The sequence below is a fragment of the Notothenia coriiceps genome, unplaced genomic scaffold, assembly GCF_000735185.1.
Source record: "Notothenia coriiceps isolate Sejong01 unplaced genomic scaffold, NC01 NC01_scaffold00025021, whole genome shotgun sequence".
NCBI lineage: Eukaryota > Metazoa > Chordata > Actinopteri > Perciformes > Nototheniidae > Notothenia > Notothenia coriiceps.
In genome coordinates this window covers 1-10,133 of record NW_011357722.1, presented here as the reverse complement: position 1 = coordinate 10,133, position 10,133 = coordinate 1, and the positions used below count along the sequence as shown (strand labels likewise).

The following is a 10,133-nucleotide window of genomic DNA, read 5'->3' as shown; positions in this document are numbered from 1 at the left end:
TATTGACAGCATCGTGGCAAACACATTTAAGATAAGATCAGTTAAGATGGAACTTTATTGATCCCCTTGGGGAAATTCAGGCGTTTATAGCAGCAACAGGGTCAGAGTTCAAAACAGGACTCACACAAGGTGGAAATAAAGACAAAATACAGTAAAAAATCAACTCCAAATAAGACAAACATGTTTAATCACAACAACCATAAATAAACAACACAATATGCATGCATGTATAATTGTCTAATTTGTGAATGCATGCAGCAATTTATGTGTATATACAAATAAAACAATGCATATATTTAACCATCTGTGTGCAGGCAGACTTGGTCAGCACCCTTGGGGAGAGTGCAGCAGTGGGGGTGTCCGGTGCCGTGCTGTGGGGGGCCAGCGCTGACTACGATGACCAGGTAACATCACCCTGCACCCCCCACTGACTGCTGAAAGACATGAACATGAACTGATGGGAGGTTGTGAGAGGAGACCCAATGGGTTCAATCAGATGATAGAGGAGTCTCTGTGACTGACTGATGGATGGTGTTGGTTGGCAGCGTGACGTGTTAGTTCATCCAAGGCAGGGAAACCAGGATTAGCTCGATGAAAGTGACTCTCACTGGATGTTTAAACTCTCTTTCACTATAGAGCGGTGCAGCGGTGATGTGTTTTTGTAGGTCGACCCAGAAGTTAGCATTACAAGGGGTCCCTCGTCAAAAAGCAATCCGATTTTCCCATTGGATTTTGGCATATAGCATGTTTTCTTCAGCAGGATAATCTCCACATATTAACACCTCTTTGTGATTTAAAAAAAATGGAAATGCAATTGGCAACAGCTGTTTTTATGACATAGATTAGAAGCTTCCGTTTCAAGTGTGTTGATCCAGTTTATCAGTTTGTACTGCCCTTATGAGCACAGGCTGTGCTCTCAGTGTTTTGTCTTCCTGTTCCTGCCTGTTGGCGTCAGCTGATAGAGGTGTTATGGTTGTTATGCACAATGTTGATTATTCTCTTAGAACTAGCTAAACACATGGGTCTGGGGTAGAGATATTCAGAATTGGTTTGGCATCTGCTGTGTCAACTCATGGCACACGACATGTGACACATTTTCAATTATTATTAGCGATAAACCTATTATCTGGATTACGGTCTTGAACATGTGGTTAGTTATGTGAACTAAAAACAAAAATGCAACAAAACTACTTGTAAAAGATCATGATTTGGCTTAAACACGTTATTTAAGTTCTGGACCTAACTTTAAACAAGCCTTGACTTTTAATTTCACTCGAGAGAGAAACTGTTTGTTTGACCCATTTTGCAACACTAACCTTATCATTCATAGATTTTCCTTCTTCCTCTCTTGTTCCTTTTCTCCGCAGACGTCTTGTGCCGCCCTCTCCTCCTACCTCACTTCCACCCTCAACCCTTACATCACCAATGTCACCGTAGCCGCCCAGCTCTGCAGCAACTTCCTGTGCCGAGGGAATGGCCGCTGTCTCCGAAAGAACTACAACTCAAATCACTACCTCCATCTAAACCCCGAGAATTTCAGGATCTTGCATGTTCAGAAGCGCTTCCTTGTCCTTGGGAGACCTTCCCTCTCAGACTTAAAGGCTTTCAGCAGGGGGTTTAGCTGCCAGTGCTACACAGGACTGAGCTGTTCTCCCAGGACTAACAGAGAGCTAGCCAAGGCTCTGAAATTTAGTGTGAAGCAAGGACTGTACCAGAAATTTCACACTCTGAATAAAGCTATGTTGGAGGACACAAAACAAGCCGGTTTTACCAAGTACAATGTTCAAACGAATCTCAAAGTTTAGCTTGTTGTTGTACCTGATGTTCTTTCACACTTCTTTAACCAAACATTCAGACCTGGAAATGACCTGGTTTTCTCATAATCCAGTGCTGGTCACATCATCAGTTATTTTTATGGTACTGACCTCATCTTGCCCTCATATTATGACCACTGACATAATGTTACATGTGCCATAGTCTTGCCAAAGAGCACAGTATTGCCAAATCTCCAACCTACAAACAAAAACTATGCAGCATAAAGTGAGAAGCTGCAACAATAGTATTCAGCTCTGCTTGGTATTTGCATTTGATTTGACTGTATATGTAAATAATTACAAAGTTGTTGGTTCTGCGATGAGCTTGAAGGTCAGAGAGTGTGATGACTGAGAGAATGAAAAGTTATTGGGGGTTCATTGGGATACATTCATGGTAAAGGTGTTGCTGTTGTTAGCATAAAAAGATGATTTAGCTCACTCCTTGCACAGGTGTTTTCACTTATATTACCTTATTAAAGCAGGGTTAGGGGTTAGGGTTAATAAAGAACAGGTGTAACTTATCAAGAAAATGTGCAGCTTTCCAGACCAAACTTCAACCTGTGAGGTCTAGTCAGAAAAGTGATGTTTTCAAGGCCTTTAAAGTCACATTAATAGATTTTTAGGCCTTTTTATAAGAACTCAACAAGAAGCTAGTTAAACCTTTAGCATCCTGGCAGGCTGTTTTGGCTGTTGTTGTTAGCAAGCAGCTACCTACTTTCCGATGCTGCTAATGCTGAGCGACATTAACATTCAGTTGGAAACATTGGGTGAATGTAAGTAGTGCTTTGATCTAATTTCACAATTTTTTAAGTCTCCAACCCCTGAGAGAAATAAATAACTAGCTTATTTGCTTGTTTTGGACCAGCTAATAGCCGAGCTAACTTTGTTTTGTCTTTGGTCAGCTGGTTCACAGTGTGTTTATCATGGATTTCTTTCTGAAATAGCTGTGATCTGCTATTAAAAACATGGTTATGAAAACACACATTCACAAATATGGTAAATGTGCTGTAAAAGCCAAACATAGAACATATTAAAAGAAAGGCAGCAGGGAATTGTTAGCTACGTTTATCACTAAGGAGGCCTCTTTTACATCCCACATATTAGCTATGACAGGGTACATTTTTCAGACGCTGTATTAATGAAGGTGTGGCAAATTGTGAAGCTGCTAAATTAAAGTAAACATGTGTTTTAACCCTTTTACACAGCAGTCCTATACTTCTGATTTAGAACGCTAATGAGTGTTTTTGTATATCCCCATTGTGGGGTTGTCAACAGATACTGTATGTCATTGGTGTGTTGATGGTGTCCTCTGGGAGTCTGGGTTCACTTGTTTGCTTGTGTTAAAAGATAACCTCCAAGGTGGTTTTGAGAAAGAGATGAGAGGTTGATACATAATTGGTAAAGCAAACATATTTTAACCACTGCAGGCTTTGTGTAATGCAACAGTGGGTCATCAGAAAAACATCCCTTTTTGTTGAACTGTCTTGGTTTCTTACTGTATTTGTTCATTTTCATATCTTAACAAGGAAGCAGTAGTGAAAAATAACACAAAGCCCTTTTTGCGTGTACCAGGAAATGACTTGTGTGTTCTACAGGCGTAGGCCAACATTACCTCATGTTGTTTGTGTACTTGTTTCCTGCCTGACCTCAAATATGTTCAAAATGAGGTTGCTTGCCTCTGAAAGTGACTGTTCAAAAAGGGCTACAACCCCTGTTGAATAACGTAAATGCTATTTGCTAACATTACAGTAAAGGAATGAATGAATGCCAGTCGTGCAAAAGGAATTTTTATTTGTATTTATTTCAGTAGTAAAGTCGTACAATACCTGCCATTGCGAGGCAACTCTTCTAAAAACATTGCGGTCTTTCTTTTAAATTGGTGGGTGACACAGCACAAAGTAAAACATAATTAAAATCCGTTAGCCATGAAAATCTTAAAGATTTACAAAGTCCTTCACTCTGGTTTAGTGAACGCATATGTTTAAGGACCTCTATAGCTGCCAGGTTGGACAAAAAAACTATAATGCCAAACTAATGGAGCACAGCGCAAGTTCAACCAGGAAGACTTTCTTTACTCATTCATGCTACGTTACTACTCTCTCTCCTGTCCTGAATAAGTGATCGGGGGCGTCACTCGCAGCTTAACCAATCACTTCACTCTATTCTCACAAGCCTATCATAGCGCTCCGCTAACCCTTTTAAATTTGCTCTCCCCCCTCTGTCAGTCATTCAGGGGTGGAGGAGGGTTGCGTTGAGTCCATATACAGTCTATGGTTGAGTCACCTGAAATGACTGTCTGTCATAACTGTCATTTCAGGTGAGTCAATGCAACCCTCCTCCACCCCTTTTCACCTCCTGTCCCTCCGAATCCAGGGTCAAGCTAAGCCCCTCCCCTTCAGACCGAACCCAACTATCCACCAGTGTCTACCCGGGGGGGCGTTCATCGGATCGGAGTTTTCCCCTCCCGAATGATACTCCTGCACTACGGGGCCTAATCGCCAAAACAGCTACATTGATTTGTGTATTCCTGGCAATAAATATGTATTCTTACATCAAAACAGTGTCTCCTGATTGAAATGCTGTTAACCTTCAGTGCTTTTTCTATCATTTCTGACTTTTAAACATGTTTACACCTTTTTATTAATAAAGTAAAGTGTATGGTTTACCAATTACCCCTTCCAATTATTTGCATACAAAATGCAATTTGATTATTTAATAAACAAACTCCATTACCTTATTTTACAAGGGTTACTGAACCCCATACAAATATCTAACCCTAGCAGATTAATTTAAAATCAATTCCAATATTTTGCATCTGGCAAATCAAGAGCTTATATCTAAACTTTTAGAAAATGGTAACAAAAAAGTGGAAACTGATCAAGGAGTGTCTTTCTAAATGACTAATACAAATCTGATTAAAACAGGTTCAGGTGCTCGCTATGCAAACTCCAAATAATGTTTACTTACCCAACAAAGGGAGTTGTATAGAGTAGACATGTTTGCTAAGATTTACCACATTTTGTTTAGTCACAGTGCAAGGTACTGATTATAGTTTATTAAGGCATAAAGCCACTGTAAAGCATATGTGGAGGTCAGAATATGCTTTATTTAAGGAATATTTAACCAGCAAAAAAAAGTACTTCATGATTTAAAATGTGTCTGCACTACACTTAGTTCATGTTACACTGACAAAGAATTTAGATTGAATATGCATTTGTTTGTGTTGAATATAGAACAGCTGTAGTTAAATGTGCATTATGTTGGTGTGTTTTGATAACGGAACAAATGTACCCTCATTAATGCTAGAGGTTAGAATATTTCTAAAGTAACAATTTTGCGGTGCTTTTTATATAAAAACGTGGAGCCTCATGGACACCAAGCCTTGTTTGTTTGAGTCCGTTTGCACAGGAAGGCACTGCAGCAGAGTAACGTTTAGTTTATAAAAGATTCACACTAAAATCTCACTTCATCGCTCCTCTTATCCTAGCTACAGGTATCCATGCTACATATATTAGGCCTGCTGGGTTCATATACTCTCATAGTTGCCATGCAATCCAGGGTCATATGATGAGTGAAAAAAGGTATTAGATTAAAAAGGAAAAAGAGATTAACATTTAAAAACAAATTGTGTTGTTTATGAGTCTTACGGCTTTTCTAATGTCTTAATTTGTAAACCTTCCTGATGTTATTTTAGTTTCTACTTTTAGCATGCAGATATAAAAACCAGTTAAAGCATGCTAATGTAAAAATGACATATCAAACTAGACCTGCCATAATGCATGTTATGTATAAGATGGCAAGTCTGTCACTGAAAAGTCACACTACCAAAGTCCTGAAAACTGTTAAAATATTAATATTACAACTATATTCTACATCGGACAGATAAAAATGGCAGTAGGTCATCTGAATGTAAACAGATAGGTGAGCAGTTCAGGGTTAGTTGTGTTTGACCTGTGTTTTGGATCCAGACATATCGAATAATATTGAAGCCTATGTCCCTATTTTCTTTATTAATCTCTGTTAGTCCAATGTCTGCAAGACTTTCCCTTGAGTTAAACATAAAAAAATACACATTTACAGTATTTTTTTCTCTAGTTGACCGTTGACCTCTCCATTGCCCTCGCTCAGACCGGTCACATCTGTGGTGCACTTGACCCTCAGCAGGGCGTTGGAGAGCACGTCCTGATACAGGCTGATGCCAACCCAGCCCGGCAGGTACAGCAGCGTGATGAGGCCCATGAAGTTGTAGGGGTAGTGGGAGTAGTCCCAGGAGCAGGCTCCGAACTGCCGGAGGACCAGGCCCCAGGAGAACTCCCAGGCGTAGATGAAGCAGACGTAGAAGGGGAGCCTCCGCCAAGGGCCCCAGCCTCTCCTGAAGTGCAGGTGGAAGTAGAGCTTCTCCACCAGGAAGCTGCAGCTGCCGTACATCAGGAAGGACCACAGGGACGTGTGGCCACTCAGGGTCCGGTCAGACTTCTCCACCAGGTTAAAAACAGAGGTGAAGACCACCTCATCCAGAAAGCCGTGCATCCCAAAGAACAGGAAACGCACAACGCCTGGCAGACCTTGAAGGGGATCATGACCTCTGTCCACCAGGCTGGGTTTGCATGCAGGGTCTGGGGTGCAGGGGGTGTGCAACCTCAGTTTTGACAGCCCTCTGTGGAACACCAGTCCAAAATACAGAGCCAGGATGTAATGCACCACCAGCTGCGTGCCGGACACCACCCTCACCTGCTCCGTCAGGGTGTTGATGTTCCCGATGAGGATCTGCAGCCCGATGTAGATGGAGGGGTAGAAAACCAGATGGAAGACCACAGGCCGATCTCGGAAACACCTCTTCTGTGAGAAGATCTTCTCCAGCGCGAAGTGGGTCAGTGAATGCATGACGCACAGATACGGGGAGGAGAAGCCCACCAGTTTGGGGTCTCTGTGGTTTAAAAACCCCTGCAGCGACGAGAGCAGGACATCCAGAGTCACGCCGTGCATCCCGTAGAAGTAAAGCCGCATCCATCGAGGCAGCTCCCGCAGAGACCCCTCCGCGTCCCCTGCCCCTCCGGATGGTTTCTGTCTGCAGGGCATCTTTACCGGTGTCAGGCAACCGGGATCAGGGTCTGTTGCTCGGCACCGAGCACCGTCTCTGGCCATGATCAGTCACTTGTTGTTCAGAGGTTCAGCTTCCTTCCACACATTGTTGTCTGTGTTCCGCTGCAGAGCTGCGGCTGCAAGCATCTCCTGCACCGCATGGCTACGTTCACGTACCTCGTGGAAAAACACGTTTTTTTGTAAACACCAGCTTGAGAGAGCAACTGGACAACAAACGTTTGGTTCAAATTTCAGTCAGTGTTTCTCACAGTAACGTGTAAACCTGCAAACATCTAACTTTGTTTCTATCTGTACACATTAAGTATCTTACATTTAGTTCAAAGACGTTTGCCTTGAGGCGTTTTAATTTTCCATTTTTTTTACCAGCTGTCTGCCACATTGTTTATTTATGTTGACCATGATAGTTTGCTAATGCTTTTGTTTTGAATAACGACATATGACTAGAAGTGGGTCAAGTACTCAGATCCTATATGTAAGTAAAAGCACCAGAGTGTAGGAATACTCTGGAAAAGTACAAGGTGCAGCTAGTTTTATTGACTTTGTATACTGCAGGGTTAGTAGCTTGTGAATTTACTCAAGTAAACTAAAGTCTCATTTAAGCGAAGATTATTTTTCACATCATTAATCTATATCTGCAAAGTAACTAAAGTTATTAAATAAATGTAGTGGAGTAAAATTGCACTAACTACCTCTGATATTTAGTGTAGTAGAAGTACACAGTAGCAATCAATCAAAAAGACTCAAGTAAGTACAAATACCTCAATATTGTACCTATGTACAGTACTTGAGTAAATCTTGTTTACACCACTGACAAGAACAAACTGTCTCCTCACACGTGACACTGGGTGATTCATGTATTGTTTACAGCCAGTCTCCTCCTCCCCTCCTTTATGGGCACACTGCCACACTTTTGCAAGTACACCAACCGTTGATCTGTACGCAAGAGTGAAACCTTGACTAATGATGTCTATTCATAAGTTATACGCAGTGGTGGAAAGTAACTAAGTACATTTACTCAAGTATTATACTGCAGTACAATTTTGAGGGACTTGAGTATTTCAATTCTTTGCTACTTTGTACTTCTACCTAACTACAATTCAGAGGTATGGTGTACTCTGAATTACTTTACAGATCTGGATGAATGATGTGAAATAGAATCAAGTCTTAAATCAGACTTTAGTTCCACCTGGAGTAAATTCACAAGCTACCCTGCAGTATACAAAGTCATTCAATCTAGCTGCACCTTTACCAGCTTTGAGAACACTTTCATGATCAATCATTATAAAACATATCATATTATTCTGAAATGGACCAATCTGCACAATGACTACTTTTTACTGTCGCTACTTTCACTATATTTTGATGAGAATACTTTTCTACTTTTACTTGATTGCAGGTATTTTACTTGTAACAGAGTATTCTTACACTCTGGTACTTCTACTTTTACTCAAGTACAAGATCTGAATACTTCACCCACCAATAATCATATGTCGTCATTCAAAACAAAATGGCAAACTATTATTGTCAAAATAAATAAACAACGTGGCAGCTATAGTGAATAAAATAGAAAATGTAAAATGCCTCAAGGCAAACATATTTAGAAGTTGACTAAAGGTGTGCCAATAGAAAAAAAGTTCGATATGTGCATACACGTTTCAATGTGCTGAGGTCATCACAGTCAGTTTGTGCTGTGTGTTTTTTGCATCACACAAACAATGTTTCCAAATTTCCAACAGTCCCTGAAGGCAGCACAGGAGGGTAAATGATGGAGGAGGTGGTGCAGCTGTATTTGTGTGGCGGAGATGGGACAGTGAGGCTCTGACAGGGTTATTAATAAAACTCAAGTTCCCCTGCGACATCCTGACGCTGTTTAATTACGACTCACTAATTATAATTACATCAGAACACTCTGCTGTGATATCAGAACAATACGGGCCATCAGAAGAGCCATTTGTTAATGCAGCAGGCCTTCATTAATCCATCAACTCATCAGGATGTTCACTGTTACAAGAGGTAGTATAGACTATCCTGCGTGATAAAAGATGAAATAGATGGATGGCCTTTTATGTAAGTGTATGTTAATTATTGGGAACATACCGAATATACTCTAATCTGAAGTAAACATTGAATACTGCTTTCTATTCCTCCATCTTGTGACTGTGTAGCTCCCTCTCTTGGATACCAGCATGTGAAGGACACTGTCCAGGAACTAGTTGTACCAAATGTTCTCTATGTGATGACTACTTCCATTCTTGCTAGATAATAAATACATGGATCCTGATTATTGAAGCTCAAGCCGGTGACGAGTGATATTTTTCCAACAGTAGCAAAGTGAAGAAGATTTGGTTGTTGATGAATTAATGGAGGACATGCAGCCCTGCCACAATGTCTCCAACCACTTCCCTAATGGGTTTCCTGTTACAATCTTTCTATTGATGCATTGTTGTTATAAGCTGTAAATAATAAGTACAAGTTCTTCTTACAATGTATCTTAACGGTTAAGCTCTAACTTGGGTTCAGACTAGGGGGTTTCTTGTTTTTTCCTGTTAGTTCATTTGAGTTTTTATTCTAATTAAACAGTCTTTAAAGGTTTCTCAGTATATTCACAATATTTGTTTGCATTTTGTGAGGGCTGTGTGAGTGTCAGCATACTCTAGCATGCAGTTTTGTGTGTCCAAATGTTTCTCTGTTTGTATTTGTGTTATCAGGACAAATGTGGAGGTGCACTGAGAGGAAGAGATAACAGCGTGTCTGTGCATGGTTTAACCAATTAAAATCACTTCTGCACACATCAGCCTGAAACAAATTGTGCTCAAAGGATTTATTTACAAAAGTGCAAAATCAAACATATTTACAGTTTGAAAAACATGAAAAACAATTATTAAATAAACCAATTCCTTCAATAAGGAAATACAATTTATACGGTGAAAGCATTTTCTGCTCCCTCCTTACAAATACATCAGAGAAATGCAATATTTTAATAAACTACTTCAGGAATAAACGTGTTTTTATCATACACACAGGCCATAACAACTCTTAAGCTTGCACTATTTGTATTTATTTATATTGTTTTGTACTTGCGTACCATGCTGTGAATGGATCTGGCCCTTCCTACATCCAGGACATGGTTAAACCGTACACCCCAGCACGTGCACCCCGCTCTGCATCAGCCAATCAGCTCGCTGCACCCGCACTGCTAGGGGGACCCAAGTTCCC

General features: G+C 40.6%; 2 protein-coding genes across 2 annotated transcripts in view; one reads left to right on the top strand and one right to left on the bottom strand.

Moving 5' to 3' along the window:
• Window positions 1-2,530, top strand: part of LOC104955909 (hyaluronidase PH-20) — a 7,035-nt gene extending 4,505 nt beyond the window's left edge. The window contains exons 5-6 of the mRNA XM_010783305.1: window positions 315-404; window positions 1,368-2,530. Of these exons, the coding sequence (XP_010781607.1) occupies window positions 315-404; window positions 1,368-1,805 (528 nt within the window). The 3' untranslated portion in view covers window positions 1,806-2,530. The remainder of the gene's footprint in view (window positions 1-314; window positions 405-1,367) is intronic.
• A 1,066-nt stretch (window positions 2,531-3,596) lies between these two features.
• Window positions 3,597-7,060, bottom strand: tmem229a (transmembrane protein 229A). Its single transcript, XM_010783304.1, has one exon. The coding sequence runs from the start codon at window positions 6,957-6,959 to the stop codon at window positions 5,889-5,891; it is 1,071 nt and encodes a 356-aa protein (XP_010781606.1). The 5' UTR covers window positions 6,960-7,060; the 3' UTR covers window positions 3,597-5,888.
• Between the last annotated feature and the right edge of the window lie 3,073 nt (window positions 7,061-10,133).